This window comes from Dermacentor silvarum, chromosome 1 (assembly GCF_013339745.2).
Source record: "Dermacentor silvarum isolate Dsil-2018 chromosome 1, BIME_Dsil_1.4, whole genome shotgun sequence".
Taxonomy (NCBI): domain Eukaryota; kingdom Metazoa; phylum Arthropoda; class Arachnida; order Ixodida; family Ixodidae; genus Dermacentor; species Dermacentor silvarum.
This window is the reverse complement of record NC_051154.1, coordinates 108535702-108552478: the sequence shown is the minus strand read 5'-3', so window position 1 is coordinate 108552478 and position 16777 is coordinate 108535702. Positions and strand designations below refer to the sequence as shown.

Here is a 16777-nt window from a genome sequence, read left to right as displayed (position 1 = left end):
TCACGGCAATACGTTCCCTACTTATCGAATCCCCGACAAGCTTTACCGCAGATAACTTTTTTGTCTTATCCGAGGGGCTGGTGAGAGACAAAGGGAGTGATTGCCTGGGGTAGGCCAGTAAAGAACAAAGTAATATTTCCTAGATAAGTGGAAGCGCGTCGCTTCGCAGTTATCGGCCTTACACGCTGTGCAAGTGACACAAAACATCGAGACATCTGCCCCCCTTTGCCTGATAAGTGGGCGTATAAAAACACCCAGGAAGGGAACTTCACACGGAGCTCGAGGAAGACACCGTGGAAGGTAAGTCTGGCTCTCGTTTGTCGCATGCCTGCGTGTGTGTTAATGTAGGGAAAGAAAAATCAACTACGACATTATTGACCTGAACACCTTGCATGTGGATTAGTCAATGTAAGTTAACAGTGCTTCATCTATAATTCACGCTCTAGAACTGTTCGTTATTCCCCGTGTTAGATAAACGTGCTTAATTTGCTTCTTCATCAGGCGCACTTAGGCTAAGGAGTGTTCTACGGTGGGAAAACAATGAACAGTAACGAATGTAACTTTGTAACATACTGGCAAGCCAGCAGTCAACGAAGGGATAGAAATGAAAGTGCTACCCAATTTTAATGTCGAGGTATTTCGTGCTTACTAAGAGACAAGCGTGTACAGGCATAGGCACGGTGGCAGACAAAGTGGGGAAACCTTGTCTCCTCGTCGAAAATTTCGTGCTAATGAGGAGGACATTCTCATTAGCACGGAACTGTTAGGTATGCATGTATACGAGCCTCCTATTTAGTTTTCCGATATATGCTATAATATAGAAAAAAAGTCTAAATGAAGTGGATTTGAAGCGCCCATCGCCGATGAAGCTGGAGCTGTGACGTGCAGAACTTCTCTTACTTGAGTGCAGTCAGCGATTCGTCGTAACTGCTGCTTTCTTCTGCACAAGAAAATGGGTTTTTCAACCTTAAGGGTGCGTCTTTATCCCATGGCTAACACCGTTACTCTTAAGGCTGATGTTTTTTCACTGTACACGACAGCGAGCTCAAACAACACCTGTGATGAGAGACGCCGTAGTTGAAAGCTGTGTGTTAATTCGGACTACCTGGTGCTCGACAAAATATATGACACTAGAAATTTACAGAGAATCGTATTAAAGTTTATTACAAGCACTTTTCGTCTCGTTTGTCGCAGATATCCTCATCTTTACTTGCCACAAAAAGTCGCCAAAGAACAAAGCTTCATTATTTCCCATCAGCGATTTATTCTTAGAGACCTTAAGAGGTGAGGTAGAGGGGTAAAGTGTCAGCAATGCGACAAACTAAGCAGCCTTAAGGGTGATAATTTTTTTATTGTGTAGCGATCACACTGGTCGCTGTGATGAATGGCGGGGGTCCGAATACCGACCAATTAGGAAACGCTTTCGTATAAGAGAAGTTTTGCGAATACGATCACTGTTTCTATGCTTCCGCAATATACTGAAAAAAACGGTGCTCAATATATTGTAGGCTGGAAAGGCCCACGCAGAGCGCCTGTGCCTGAAGTCTTGTCGAAAGCGCCGTTCCTTCACTATGCTACCACATAAGTATGTTGGTGCATCAACGGCCTCCATTTGCTTGTGCCGTACTTTCCTTTCCCCCCTTATCCCTATCCTTTCGTCCTTGTTAACACTTGTGCTGCACAACCATGCTACTCCGTTTGTTCTTTTCTTTTTCGCCCATGGGCTTTTAACATTGCTACGTTCAACCGTTCAGACAAACAGCCAAATGAAACTTTCACATTCAACAGCCCGACGCCAGACAGATGGCATAGGATCCCGAAGGGCTGCAACTCAGCAGAGTTTGCATGAGTGCTACTGAATGGTAAACAAGAAATGGCTGGACAATTCAGTGCTTCATTAAATACAACACTTATTCCAAACTCACCACGACAACTGCAAAATGATGTTTCGGGAGCTACAAACGACGCTATAGTTGGCATAGGGCCTCTAGAAGCTATTCGCTTGAGGACACATCGCAAAAAAAAAAAAAAAAAAAAAAAACAACATAAAAACGACAACTTCAGATTGAAGAAGGATGCACAGTGGTCTGGGAAGCTCTAGATTTTAAAATAAGCCTCAATACCACGTAAAAAGAACTAGCCACCCTTATTAGTTAATGTTACTTCAATAATAAAAAAAAAAGGTTAGGAGAGATCGGTGCAACCTTTAGAGCTGCACATAAGACAGAAAACAGCTGTTATATACAGCAGATGCAGTGATGACAAGCTTGCGATAAAATGGACGCCTAAACGTCCTGCGTCGACAATAATGTCTCGAGCCTGGACTACTATCAGGCAGTAAGTCGAAATTCCACTGCAATTGTCCTGACTCCCCTTTCTGTGTTGGTGCATGGTGGACACCTATAAAGCGGAGTGTGACATTAACAGCTGTTCACCGTAAAAATGGAAATGACATCGTAAAAGAGAAAACAAGACACCGGTTAGGAAAGGGGCAATGTTAACATCTGCACTTACTGAAAATATAACCCCCACCACCCCGCTACGCAGGTGAAGGCCTCACTAACATTTATCCATCCATCCTGACGAAAAAAAAAAAAAAAACTAAGCTTTTTGCGTGAGCCTCTGTGATGCCGTAATAAATGACCATTTCTCCATTCATCTTCTAGGTTCCTATACAAAAATGGCCATCACTTCTTTCATCACTTTGAGCCTGCTTGTCGTCGGTAAGTTGGAGCGAACGTGATGCTCTTGACCATTAGGCTGCTTCACACACACAAAAAAAGTTTGAATTTTTGCAGCAAGCTAGCCAGCGGTTTCTTTCAGTTGTGATTTTACTGCGAAGCTGTTTATGGCTAGGGCCCCGTGAAATTTTCATGTGTGCGAACAAAAACTCTGGTCTCGTGGGCCGATCCCGGAGATAGTGCAGAAGGGATCCAAGCGCAGTGGCACATACCCCTTCGGACTCCAGGTGGTGGGCTCCGGGACCTGTAACGCGCCCTTGAACTACCCTTGTCACACCTGGGACCCAAAGATGTCCCAGGCACAGGCCGACCCGCGTCGGCCATGTCTACGTTCGTGTCGCCCTCTCTTTGTCGGCGTTCCAAGCGCTTGCGTATTTAGTTTCCTTTCCTTCAGCTCTCCCATGGTGGCGGTGCCGTCGAAATGTCACGCGTGTCTAGTTTCCTCCGGCTCCTCGGGCCGGCAGTCCCATCGTCCACGCGAATGTATATAAACAAAAATAAATACAAGTTGCCGTTCGCTTGGCGTTTTGTGCACGATATTCATCGTTGGTGTTTGCCGCCCACCGGCGACGCCTGCATTCTCGTCTCTGTTACTGCCGTCGCTCTTCGTAGGCGCGTTGCTCCTCGGGAGTCCGGACTATACGCGAATATGATGGAGTTAATAACAGAGGTGATACGAGAATGTGTGCGCGTACCTATCGTCACGACAACAACCGATCAAGACAATAAATGTGTTCGTACCTTTGTTTAAAATTCAGTGCCACCTCTGTGGCGTGCGCTAAACAGCTTCGCTGGTCATCCACCTTCACAGAGTGGAATGGCCCATGATTCTTGTCTTGATCGGTTGTCATCATGATGATAGGTACGCACACACATTCTCGTATCACATCTGTTATTATATGTTTTACTTATTTTTACACATGCCTCGCGGGCTTCTAATAGAACATTCTGGGATGAGAGTATAAAAGTGAGCTTTTGAACGTTATGAAATAGTTAACATGCACTACAGTAACAATGAAAAGAGCAATGCCGTATGCACATCATCATCATCATCATCATCATAATCATCATCATCATCATCATCATCATATATTTATGTCCACTGCAGGACGAATGCATCTCCCTGTCATCTCCAATTACCCCTGTCTTGCGCAAGCTTCATGATTCCAACTTGCACCTGCAAATTTACTAACTTCATCACCCAACCTAGTTTTCTGCCGTCCTCGACTGCGCTTCCCTTCTCTTGGTATCCATTCTGTAACTCTGTATGCACGTACACACATATAAAAAACTAACAAGCGACTTAATACAAATATGTACATTAAACATTGAGTTATCAAAGTACAACATCAGCTGAAAGAAACCTATGGAGGTACTTATTAAAGAGGCAATGCAGCTCTTTTTGAAGATGGTAAGAAAACGTTCTCCGCCATGAACATGCGATCCGTATACGGGGTCTTTCAGCGAACACTTTCAAAAATTATTACAGATTGCCTGTGGCAGATAGCACAATTCTAGTTCATGAGCTGGTCTACTCGAAGAGGCGGACATTATTTGCATAAGAAATTGAAATACATAATCGAATCATTAACAAAAAATACTAATTAAGTTTTTAACTAATTACCTAATGGCCCATATTGCCATTTACAAATTGTAGCCGTGGAGTTCGCAAGGCGAATCCACTTGGAACAAATTCTCGGGATGACACCAGTTTCGAGATATTAATTCCCGAACTTTGCAGAGAAATACATTGGCGTTCCAGTTAGTTTCTTAACAAAGTGTCGCTTTATGCAGTGAAACACAAAATTAACTGGAACGCCAATGCATTTCTTCGCGAAGTTCGGGAATTAATATCTCGAAACTGGTGTCATCCTGAGAATTAATTCCAAGTGGATCCGCCTTGCGAACTCCACGGCTACAATTTGTAAATTGCAATATGGGCCATCCGGTAATTAGGTAAAAACTTAATTAGTGAATTTTTAATGATTACTTGATTATGCATTTCAATTTTTTGTGCAAGTAATGTCCGCCTCTTCGAGCAGACCAGCTCATTAACTAGAATTCGGCTATCTGCCACAGGCCACCTTAAATAAATTTTGAAAGTGTTCGCTGAAACACCCTGTATATTATTCTGCTGCATGCAACAGGGAGCCAACACTCTCGCATAAAATATTTCTTTTTCATGTTAGACGTAGAAACATAAAAAAGAAATCTCTTATGTGAGATTGCTGGCTCTCTCCTGTGGCTTTCGATGCCTCCTCTATTTTGCAGCAGTCTATAACGCCATAGGCCACGTGATAGCTCATATACGCCTGCAATTGGGCGATTGCTCATTATCATGAGTTACTATACTGATTGAAAGCTCGCACACACTTCCAATCTTCTAGCAAACGGAGAAGCGGGGGTCGCTAGCGCGTCCCTCTCGTCCTGTCATCGCTCCTTTGTCGCTCTCGGGAACCTGTGTCAGACGCTAGCCTTGAGTTAACAAAAGTGCACTGCGGGAAGAAAAAAAAAAAGCGATAGGCGAGTTATCTCCGGTTCCCCAACATACAGGAAACGTTGTGTTGATGGGGAGGAATAGGGAAAAATAAGCATTGCACACATTACACATCCGTTATTATTAGGCGCTTAAAAAAAGGTTCTGAGGGATTATATTCCCTGAAAGGGCATCGCACTCACTCCAGCCTACTCTCTCTCTCTCTCTCTCTCTCTCTCTCTCTATATATATATATATATATATATATATATATATATATATATATATATATAAGCGTTATTGCCTCTCGATCGACTGATTTTCTTTATAGGAAGAAGGTTTTTCCATTTCTGAAACTTGTTCAGTTGACTGTTCTCGAGTTTATTGACTTCTGGTTATTCGCAGTAAACAGTGAATGGTCGTGCTAAATGTCAGAAAGCCGACATTGCACGCAGGGAACTGGGGTCCTCATGTAGGGTTAAACTGAAGACAGTCTCTAAACGGAATATCAAGCTCAAGTTTAACTACGTGTGTGGTCGACATCCCCGGTCATCCTTATTATTATATGTAAATGCTGCGTCGGATCGAATCCCGGCCGCGGCGGCCGCATTTCGATGGAGGCGAAATGCAAAAATGCCCGTGTGCTTGCGTTGTAGTGCACGTTAATGAACCCCAGGTGGTCAAAATTAATCCGGAGCCCTCCACTACGGCATCACTCATCATCATAACTGGTGATCATGATGATGATGATGATGCCTCAATGAATGGCACAACCCACTGTGGGGGATAGGCCACGAACCGGGTGGTATTATGATAGAAATTTAAAATAAATTAGTTTAGAAATAAATAAGTAATAAAAATTAAAGAAAATAAATAAATAATTGAAGATGTGAAACGAACCGATAATAAAAGAATTAGGTAGTCTATACTAAGTTAGTCAGCCTTACCTAGATAGGAGTATTAATATGAATTTAATAATTAATTAAATACAGTAAAGGATAGACGTAAATATTGAATAATAATATTAATACTAATATAATTGTGATTTTATGACATTACATTTTGAATTTGCTAAATCTATAATTTATTGAAGGATAAATAAATCAATCATAGAAAGATGGGAAAATATTAATAAGGCAATCTTTTTGTGTCCCAAAGAAAATTATAAATTGCTCGGCAAACATTCCCGTGGCCATATCCTAACACCGTGGCTCCAAGTGAGAGTATAACTGGACTGCTTAAAGGCAGTCCTAGATTGCGAAGTGGGATTTCCAAACATCGTTGTCGATGATTAGAAAAGCGCCGACACGATAATAAAAAGTGATCGATGGATTCTGGTTCATTGCAGAGGTAGCATAATGGGAATTCCATTCTTCCTGCAATGGATGCTTCTTCTTCTTCTTTCTGGGGTTAGAAGAAGAAGCGTCGTGCTTAAGCATCAAGCGCAACTGAAAATGCATCAGCAGGACTCCGTCTCGCTCTTTGCATACGCGATATTTAGTAATGACGTGCGTTCAGAGCGGTCCCGCCTCGGTCCCGTTCGGGGCGGTCCTGTCTCAAAATGTTCTTGGAGTGTCCACGGACCGCACTTTGAGAAGTACTGGTCCACACGCGCGTAGAGGCTACAGTTCGAGTGTATGCCGCGTTGACGCAGGTGCACTCGCTGGCACCAAGCAGGATGCCAACAACTACATCGACACGGTGCTGCGCGACCACCTTCCGGCCAACGTACGCTCGCTCAACTTGGACCCGACGCACCTGCCGGGCTTCAACTTCAAGGTCGACTCGACGGGCCTGTCCAACCGGGACCTGAAGGCTCAGTTCGCATCGGGCATGCTGTACGGCCTGTCGAGCGTGGTGCGCCGGCGCGGCGACTGCGGCGTACCGGGCTGGCAGGGCTCGAGCGTCACCACCGGCTGTTACGTGTCTCTCGACTCGCTGCGACTTACTTACGACGGCAGCGTCAGCGGATACAGCCTTCTTGGCGGCAAAAAGAACATAAGTCTCGACCTGGTCGTCGAGAAGACCAACGCCTTCGTCGAGGCTTCCGCGGTCCCTGGTAAGTCTACACATGCCGCAGAACTTGATAGCCAAACGGAAGAAGAAACGAGAAAGTTTGAGCATTTTCACAGCACCGCTTCGTAGCTTGACACCGAAAAAAATTTTCCCTCTTTACTCTAGACATGAATATTTTCGAACACAATATAAAGGCACCAAGTCACACTACAAGTTCGCGCTGTCAGTTTACTAGAAGCTGGCTTAGTTGCGAAAAATGCTGCACTTCCCAAGTTCTGCATTTGAGAACGAATCAAGTCACTGTCAATATACTGGCGAACAGGAAAGTGCAGTACTCATTTAAGATCATTTTGAGTTGCGCGCATTTTGAAGTATGTCCATGCTACATGACCCGCCTTGAATAGTAAGAAGCTATGATCTGCATGGCGTTTCTTTTCGAATAAAGTGAATGGGATGGGATAAACTTTCCTTTTACTTGAGCGTAGATGGGTGGCTACGAGAATCAATTTTTGTTGTAATATTAAACCAGATTCATTTCCTTTCTAGCAGTAATATATTTCATTTCCTAGGTTGCCATGCGGTCGCCCATTCAGGCAGGAGGTAATATTTCATGGCTAAAGCTTCGCTAACCTTGTTTTACTCTCCGATTCAAACGTGCTGCACTCTTGTGACGGTTCGAAATAAGGCAAGAAGAAATGCACAACGGTCGTGGAACGAACACAAGCGATGTCGTACGTCCTCTCGTCATTCACGATTTGTTGTAGAAAAGCTGTGCGAAGGAATAACAGCGATAGCTTACACGCTGAGGTATACGTAGCGGAGCTACAAGTTACGAGTGGCGCATTCTGCAAATAAAGGGCGTTGCAGTATGTCTGGTTGATACTTGGCGTGGCTTAAATCGCAACAACTGCCTTGCGGGGGCCGACTTTCGATCAAAAAAAAAAAAAAAAAAACAAGACAGCCATGCTTATCATTATTATTTTTTATGGTGCGATATTTTAGTGATTTTATTTTAGTCCTCAGTAAGGCGAAATTTTTTGTCGCAAAATAAAAACAATGGGTGCATCGGAATGCGTGCGATTTTCCATTCCCTATTGTTGAGTCTTGCATCGCGATCTTTGACGCATATGTTTCCCATTTAACTGTGCCTCTGAACTTAATGAAGGAAGTATATGTTAATATTTTCGTTTAAACGCGCGATAAGGGAATAGGAAGAGCCAGCGCAATAAGAAATCATTAGTAGCTTGTTTCCGACTCTGTCGATGACGTCTTCTCTCGCCTCTGTTTCTCCTTTCTGACTCCACCAGGCCAGGCAGCTACGCTGAAGACGCTGACGGTGACCGGCATCGAGTTCCGCGTGAACGTCAACAAGAAGCTCGAACTGAACGACAAGCGCGAGAAGAAGTTCCTCAAGGCCGTCAAGCAGGCGGCCGGCGGCATACTGCAGGGCATCCTCTACACATCCTTCCGCGAAGCCCTCAGCCGCTCCGTCAGCAGGGTGCCGCTGCCCAGGCCATGAAACAATATTGCCGTCTGCCACGCCAGCGACACAAGATTTCTGAACTTCAACAGATGGCAATAAAAGACGAAAAGTTGTACACTGAATTCTTTCTTTCTTTCCTTTTTCAGTCAGGTAAAGAAAGTAGGGGAAAAATTGCTGGCTCTCCCGTAATCGAGAGCAGATGTAAGCATGAAATGGCTACCGGCAAAGCAGATTGGTTGGAGATGATACTAGCCACAATCTTAAAATGGCCATACTGTGCGCTGGTCCATGTGGACCCTGCCCAGCTAGAAGAAAACGAGCTGAAGGCGGCCCGACAGGCAGCGAAAGACACCAGGGAGACAGAGTGCACTGCCAATCTAGAAGAAGAAAAGCGCCTGAAGGAGGCGCCTCGTAGCGTGGCGCCATCGCAGCGTGGCGCCACCCGCGCCGCGGAGCTCACGGACCGCTGGCGTTGAAAAGAGCAGAGGCAACCCTGTCTCAGCGCCAAAAGATGACAATTAGAGTGTACCAGAATACGGTCGAGTGGGACGAGCTGCTGGGGCGGCGCATGCTTTGCAATGAGGAGCCCGATGCGGAAAAATACTGTGGCGGCGCTGCGATAGCAGGACTTTACTGACGTTTCGGCCGGGCTCCGGCCTTCATAAAGAGTCATTGAGTACACTCCATCATTGAGCACACACAGCTCAATTTATACGTTTCCCCCGCAAGAGTAAAAAAAGATATACCAGGCAAAAAATAATAAAAAAAAGAAAGGAATACAACAAACACATGAACGGAAACTTGCGCGTACACAGAGTGGCGTTATTTAAAAAAATAAGAAATAAAAATAAAAATAAAAAATAACAAACGTGAATACAACAAAGCCGTGAACACAAGCTCGTAAAACGTGGGTAGCCTGACTTTTGGCTCAAGGTCACTTCAAGGCCGCTGACAACGGGAGCTAAAAGCATTTCATGCATGCCTCGCACGTTTTTTTAATATGTTTTCATAATGCCACAGTATGAACCCCTTTGTAGCACCACTGTATATGCCCGTTGTTTTTGATTACTTTGACATGAGTCATTGCACGTGTTGACATTGGTGACGCCATAAATCTGCGCGCGCCTGTGGTCATAGGCTACCCACGTTTTACGAGCTTGTGTTCATGGCTTCGTTGTATTCACGTTTGTTATTTCTTTATTTTTATTTTTATTTCTTATTTTTTAATATAATGCCAGTCTGTGTACGCGCAAGTTTCCATTTACGTGTTTGTTGTATTCATTTCTTTTTATTTTTTATGTTTTGCCTTGTATATTTTTTTCACTCTTACTGAGGAAATGTGAAAAAAAAAAATGTTCTAAAAGCCAGAGGAACTCATACTTCAACGTGTCATCACTGGCTTTACTCAACAATAAAATATAACAAGAACATAGACGTTTCGCCACCTTTGCGGGTGGCATCGTCAGTACACAAATGACAACCAATGGGAAAATACATCCTATTTATGTATGATACTGCCGTATACATCCGGCAGGAGGCCACGGTTAGAATTGCACGCAGACAGATTGCGACGGATAAACCATGATTCCATAAATTTTGGAAATGGGGAAATGAGGAAATTGAGGGAATGTATAAATTGAGCTCTGTGTGCTTGCAATCGCACTTTTGATGAAGGCCGGACCTCGGCCGAAATGTCAGTAAAGTCCTGCTATATGTTTGTCATACGTGCTTCTATTTTTTGAAGTATATATATATATATATATATATAGTGCGAAAAATAATTATTCTGATGTGCATTTTATTTTTTGCAGCTATATAATATCTAGAGATGATACAGGGTGAAAAGTCAATGAGCGCCTTACAGAGGTCCCGGATCCCGCCCAGCAGAAGCAGTACAGCGCACATAAAAAAATGCACATTTGCGACAAACAATTCTAACAACTAAACAAATAATTGTACTTGCTGTTTAAGTCGACAACATAAATTATCGTTACATTAGGTAATACTATTGTCAATGTTAAACACAACGAAGTACAATCAACATAAGTTACTTGCAATATTCACGAGAAAGAAACACAGCAGATGTGTGCCACTTCGGAGAAGTCCACCCGATTTCAGTGAAGCTGTTTCTTTCTAACATTGGCAATAAAACTTTCAGCTTCTTTTAATCATATCGCATACATTAAAAAGTGGCCCGTATATTGGTTGCTCATAAGTTGCTCATATTGATCTACTGTATTTTTCCCCTATCGGGAAACAAGTAATAGTGTAGCTCTTATTTAGGAACAGCCTAAAAATGAAATCGACGATGTCAGAAATTACACATGCCTTTAGGAAAAAATTCAAGCCAGTGTTCTATTGGCATTGAAATGGCTCTGCATGATCGACTAAGGTCATTTTCACGAAGATATTGTGATTGCACAATGAAATTAGACAGTTGTAACTGTAAGAGGTTTGATTAGATTTTTGATGGTGATAAGACACTGAGACGGCAACGCTATGTAGGCTGCCTCTGGACAGAGATTAAATATATAGTTCTAGCATTTGATAATCTAGTGATTTCATGCCTTAAGGCACACCATTCGTTGGGCGCGGGTGATTATAATAATACCTTATCCGGACCTCCTCCTCGCCCGCAGGTTAAATATAGGAGGCTGATTGTGCTTTCAAATACGGATACCATCATCATCATCAGCCTATATTTATGTCCACTGCAGGACGAGGGCCTCTCCCTGTGATCTCCAATTACCACTGTCTTGCGCTAGCTGATTCCAACTTGCGCCTGTAAATTTCCTAACTTCATCACTCCACTTAGTTTTCTGCCATCCTCGACTGCGCTTTCCTACTCTTGGTATCCATTCTGTAACTCTAGTGGTCCACCGGTTATCCTACGCATTACGTGGCCTGCCCAGCTCCATTTTTTTTCTCTTAGTGCCAATTAGAATATCGGCTAACCCCGGTTGCTCTCTGATCCACACCGCTATCTTCCTGTCTCTTGACGTCAGGCCTAACATTTTTCATTCCATCGCTCTTTATGTGGTCCTTAACTTGTTCTCGAACTTGTTTGTTAACCTCCAAGTTTCTGCCCCATATGTTAGCACCGGTAGAATGTACACTTCCCTTTTCAACGACAGTTGTAAGCTCCCATTCAGCAATTGGCAATGCCTGCCGTATGCATTCCAACCCAATTTTATTCTTCTGTAAATTTCCTTCTCATGATAAGGATCCACTGTGAGTAATTGACCTAGATAAACATACTCCTGTACAGACTCTAGAGGCTGACTGGCGATCCTGAATTCTCGTTTCATTGTCAGGCTAGAGCACTGCACGCGCTCGGGCTTACCCGAAAGCCCGGGCCCGGCCCGGCCCGTGGGCCGGGCCGGGTAGGGCAGTTTTTTCACAGGCTCGAGCCGGGCTCGGGCATGGCATGTGCTTTTTGACCCGGACCCGGGCCGGGCTCGGGCTTTCTGGTGGTATACATGTAACGTGCAGTGAGTTACCCTCGCGCGTATCGACTCTGAAAAACCTGTTGCCCCGACGCAGTTGGAAGCTAGCAGTGTTACTCCTGTGTACTTCCCTTTTATTCTTCCTTCGTGTTTTGCGCTGTTTGAACAGAATGTAAAAGTCCAGAAAGACCAAAGTAGCCTCAAATCAAAGGATGTCATTGTATTCTTTACCTAAATCAATCTAATTAATGTTTTCAGCGCGGTGTAAGCGCGTTCGCGACTTGCTGATTCTTCAAAGGCGAATTGGTAAAACGATGACTGGTAAGATAAGATAATTCGTCACGCGGCTGAAATATGGCACTGCGTCCATCCATCATTGCACGCATGTTCTCAACCGGTCGCCTAGCAGCAGCGCATTACGTTGCACCATGGAGGAATGAGAAGCTTTCTTTCTCCACTTAATCCATCCATGCGCTGCGCTCACGAGCGGTCGTGGCTGCGCTTCAGCTAGAGTGTGCTAGAATACAGTCAAGTGGGACGAGTGGTTGGGGCGGCGCATGCTTTTCAGTGAGGCGCTCGACGTGGAAAAATACTGTGGCGGCGCTGCGATAGAAGTGGATTGGGCCGCATCATGGCCGGACAGCGCGGAGGAGAGTCGAGTCCGGCCGTGGCCGCATCAAGGTCGCGCCGTTGGAAACCGTTGGCGCCATAGGGCGGAAAGTTTTCATTTTCCGGGGCCTGACCAGCTTTCCGAACCCTACCCATGCATATATATATATATATATATATATATATTACCTTTAATAAAAGTTACACTGGGAACTTCGAGTGACTTCTGCAGATTGTGCACTGAAGTGACGAGCTTATTTAAGGATTTGCAAGACTTCAGAGTAGGATACAATTCAGTTCTACAGCCTGAGTCTCCTCTTACCACCAAGAGAGTGGTATCTCTCGGATGAGCCATGTGACAAGCGCATTCAGTTAAACACGTTAGGGAGTTATATTTCCTTTGTGCGCATTACGTCGCACAAATACACATTAGTGAAAGAAAGCCATGTAACGCCTTGTAAATGTTTTAATACAAAAGATACAATCAAGAAATCTTTTCCTGACGAAAGGTCAGTTATTGAGAAGATAAGACATATATAAAAATTAAATGATATATAACAATTTCTGAATACAACATACGATGAATAAGTATGTGATTTCATAACGTAATAGTTTCATTACTCGTCAAAGCATGCCTTATGCCCCTGGTTTCGTTTATTTTCCGGGGGCCGAATAAAAGATTATAGAGTAAAGATCATCAAGTGTCCAAATAAATAAACATATTAACAAATAAACAAATAAGACAGCGATATCTCAAAAGCGCGAAAGGACTCGATAGCGCAACCACGGGTCTTTTCTTACCCAAATGGCCTCCCTCTGCTTGCGCGGGTATGTACCCCATTTTCGTTCTTTTGTATGACTTTTTGCGTTCTTTTCTAAGCCAGGTGGTTTGCTTTGACTTGTAAGTTGGTGCCTTTCTCTCTCCTATTAAAGACACCAGTTCATTGTCTGATGAGATGATTTCACCACCATTGAAAAAGTGTTCGTTCGGGTACTTGATCTGGAAATGAAGTCGTCGGCAATCTTATTCACATTGATTGTACGGGAGAGTTCTTTGCGGGCGTGCAAAATTTCCAGATGGTTCAAACGGGCTTGTCCAGTCGTCAACGGCAAGTACATGTTTAGTCGCCCAAGGCAAGAAAAGGCCTCTCGAATGTGGTCGACGAGACTGGTATGGCCAACGCAATTTTTTCTAGCTTGGCCATTTCCGGCAAAACGTTTCGCTGGTGTTCGCCCTTGCACCCCGTAAACATGTGAACGACGTCCTCGAATGTGTGCAATGATGCCGATCTTTGCTGGCTTAAAATATCAATCAGCATACCTCTGTGCAAAATCAGGCGTCCAGGTTCAAGGTCATCACCGTAGAACGCTATCACCGTAGAACTTCCCTATGGCAAGCTTCTCAATGTGGGACTTATGCTGCCACATATCAGGTGGATACCTGTTGTTTAATGAAGACAGCACTGTGTCAAGTACTTCATAGAACCTCTGGCGGTACATGCCACTCACTGATGGAAACACGTGAGCTGAGGAACCTTCTTGAGAGCGGCGTGGAGTCTTCTTTCGCCTAACGGCTAGACCACACGGGTCCTCAACTTCTTCTTTTCCTGCCTCTACCATACATATGTGGGTCATGCGCTTCATTTTGGAGTTTATGTGCGCTGAGTTCAAGCTTGGGCCATCCGAGATGGCTGGTCCCTTCGCGTGCGCTGTCTCCCCGCGTGCTATAGTGTTATGTTTCCGCTGGCGATTATACGGTGGAAAATACGCTTCTTTTTCAGCTCCATACGGGTACTGACGAAGTACCGATAAGCGATCGAGGTGCCCACTGTTGGTTTTGTCGTTGGTGCTCATGCTGTGTTTGTAGCCGATGCACATTGCAACATTCGCAGCCTCGGTAGAAGCGAGCTCGATGCCCGTTTTCTATTTCTCCTTTTATTGCGACAGCAATTGTATCGACACACCAGGCAAATTTTCTTTGTCGTCGTTGCCGTGAGATTCCGTATATAAAGTCCAAAAGTCAAATGAGTGAGAGATCCATACACTGTGGGTGAGAGAGAAAGCGCGTAACAGTGAGCCGAAAAGTATGGCGGCTTGATCGACATTATATTCCCACGCGGTCAATATTCGGGTTGTTGGAGGTCACATGATCAAATGCGCGCATGGGGAGGAGAGCACGCGCCTTCTCATCTAGCCCTGCCGCAGCTGCGAATTACTGTGCGCGGTTGACGTTTACGTGGCCCGCGTGCCGTATCCAGTTATTGGTAATCATTGGGGGGTGCAATGTTCAAGGGCGAGCAGGGATGGCTGCTTACTTCATACGCGCTGTCTTCCTTCTTAGGCTGTTTTTCCGTGCCCAAGTGTTGCAGATCGCATAGCCTAAGAGACAGAGGTAATTGGAGATTACTGACAGAGGCCGTCCTGTAGTGGACTTAAACATATGCAGATGATGATGAATTCAATTTTCGGAGTCGCGGTGAATCGCATGGCTGTACGAACCGTTCGTCCTCGCTGCCGGCGTTCTTACATAATGCCAGCGTTGTGATAGCGACTGCTCGTGGTCTTCCAGCGAGATATTTACAGGCTTACATGGTCGGTGCATTGCACGATGTTTGTTATTTTAATTAGTAAGTAAATGCTACTACAATTCATATAGGCGATATAGCCAACATACAGACTCGTGTGAGGGCCGCACTTTTTTGCCGCCATTTTGACGCGCCTTACATGGGATCGACCGGGCCATTGTATCTAATTTTTCCAACTACGAGTATAAAATCCGCCGTAAACCTCCGCGATCGCCTCCTCTCGCCATCTATAGTCGTGTACAACTTTAGAGGGCACGCACTCTAGACTGACGTCATGAGCAGGACGGCCGGTGACCCCGCTGACGCAGGACATGGCAGCCCGCGCTTCGAGCTGGGCCGAGTCGCGTCAGCGGGACTATTTCTTCGCGGTGGCAATCGGCTGCTGGGCTTCAGTGATCAAAACGGGGCCCCTCTCCTGACTTCTTAAGTTGTAACCGACTTGTTTTTATATAGTTGCGACGCGCGAAAGTACGCTGCGCGGTAAAATTCGCAGTGGAGCGTGATCGGAATCAGCGGTGAACGCGATTGCTTCTCGGTTGGATTAAAAAAAAAAATACATTTGCTTTCAAGTTGGGGGCGCGGCTCTAACACGGATTTATACGGGAAGAATCTTCCTTCGTGTAATTGTCTTATGCTTCTCTATCACTAATACTGCGGCGCCTTTGCGGCGAAACTGCAGCCTCGTATTTTTAATTCTGAGTCCTAGTAAAAGCTCTGCTGCGCATGACTGCTATTGATTCTGATTTCGAGTGAATCCGGCTTGGCGTCACTTCGGTTGCTAAGTTAATTATATATATTTATGAACTCTGCATGCACGTTGCGATGTTCCCAATCCCCAATAAATGTTGTAAATTATTATAAGTATTTATTTTCGTTAGTCGCTAGCATTACCCACTGGAAAGAGAAGCAATGCTGAGACACATATCACTCACGTGCATTTCACACACCGTTGATAAAAGACTATGCCGAAGGGGTCACTAAAGTCTGCAGCTTTTTGTCAGTGTCAAAAAAGCGCGCAAAACAATTTGTAGCGAGTTGAACATACAGAAACATATTGATTCTCTAGACATAGGCTATCCATATCATTAGAAATAATTGTTAGTTGGCTACCTATTTCTCTTTAAAATATAATGAACTTTGACTGCGTACACATTAAAATACAATGTGTCTGTGCATGATGTTCACAGTGAAACTTAAAATAACATGTAGAAGTGAAAAAAATACGGATGAGGTAGGTGCTTCTAAAGCGCTTGTTTTCGTATTGTCAGGATTTTCAGAAATAAAGCGAAAGTATGAATAAAAGCCGTGCATGTCCACGGCAGCAATGATGCAATTAGCTTTTAGCCACATTAACATTTTAAGAGAAAAGGTAGAGGCAACTCAAAAGAAACCATAAATGATTTGGGTAACAGGGCTCTGGT

General features: G+C 44.4%; 1 protein-coding gene across 1 annotated transcript; it reads left to right on the top strand.

Moving 5' to 3' along the window:
* Nucleotides 1-208: 208 nt before the first annotated feature.
* On the top strand, nucleotides 209-8836 carry LOC119434659 (uncharacterized). Its single transcript, XM_037701757.2, has 4 exons — nucleotides 209-300; nucleotides 2667-2723; nucleotides 6872-7276; nucleotides 8541-8836. Exons 2-4 carry the CDS (start codon nucleotides 2681-2683, stop codon nucleotides 8750-8752), a joined length of 660 nt encoding a protein of 219 aa, XP_037557685.1. The 5' UTR covers nucleotides 209-300; nucleotides 2667-2680; the 3' UTR covers nucleotides 8753-8836.
* The last annotated feature ends 7941 nt before the right edge of the window (nucleotides 8837-16777 follow it).

Excerpts from the sequence above, each read along its gene's own strand:
- LOC119434659 (XM_037701757.2), top strand. The coding sequence starts at position 2,681 with ATGGCCATCACTTCTTTCATCACTTTGAGCCTGCTTGTCGTCG. Across the intron at positions 2,724-6,871 it reads TTTGAGCCTGCTTGTCGTCG|GTGCACTCGCTGGCACCAAG; the intron begins GTAAGTTGGAGC and ends GCGTTGACGCAG. Across the intron at positions 7,277-8,540 it reads CGAGGCTTCCGCGGTCCCTG|GCCAGGCAGCTACGCTGAAG; the intron begins GTAAGTCTACAC and ends TGACTCCACCAG.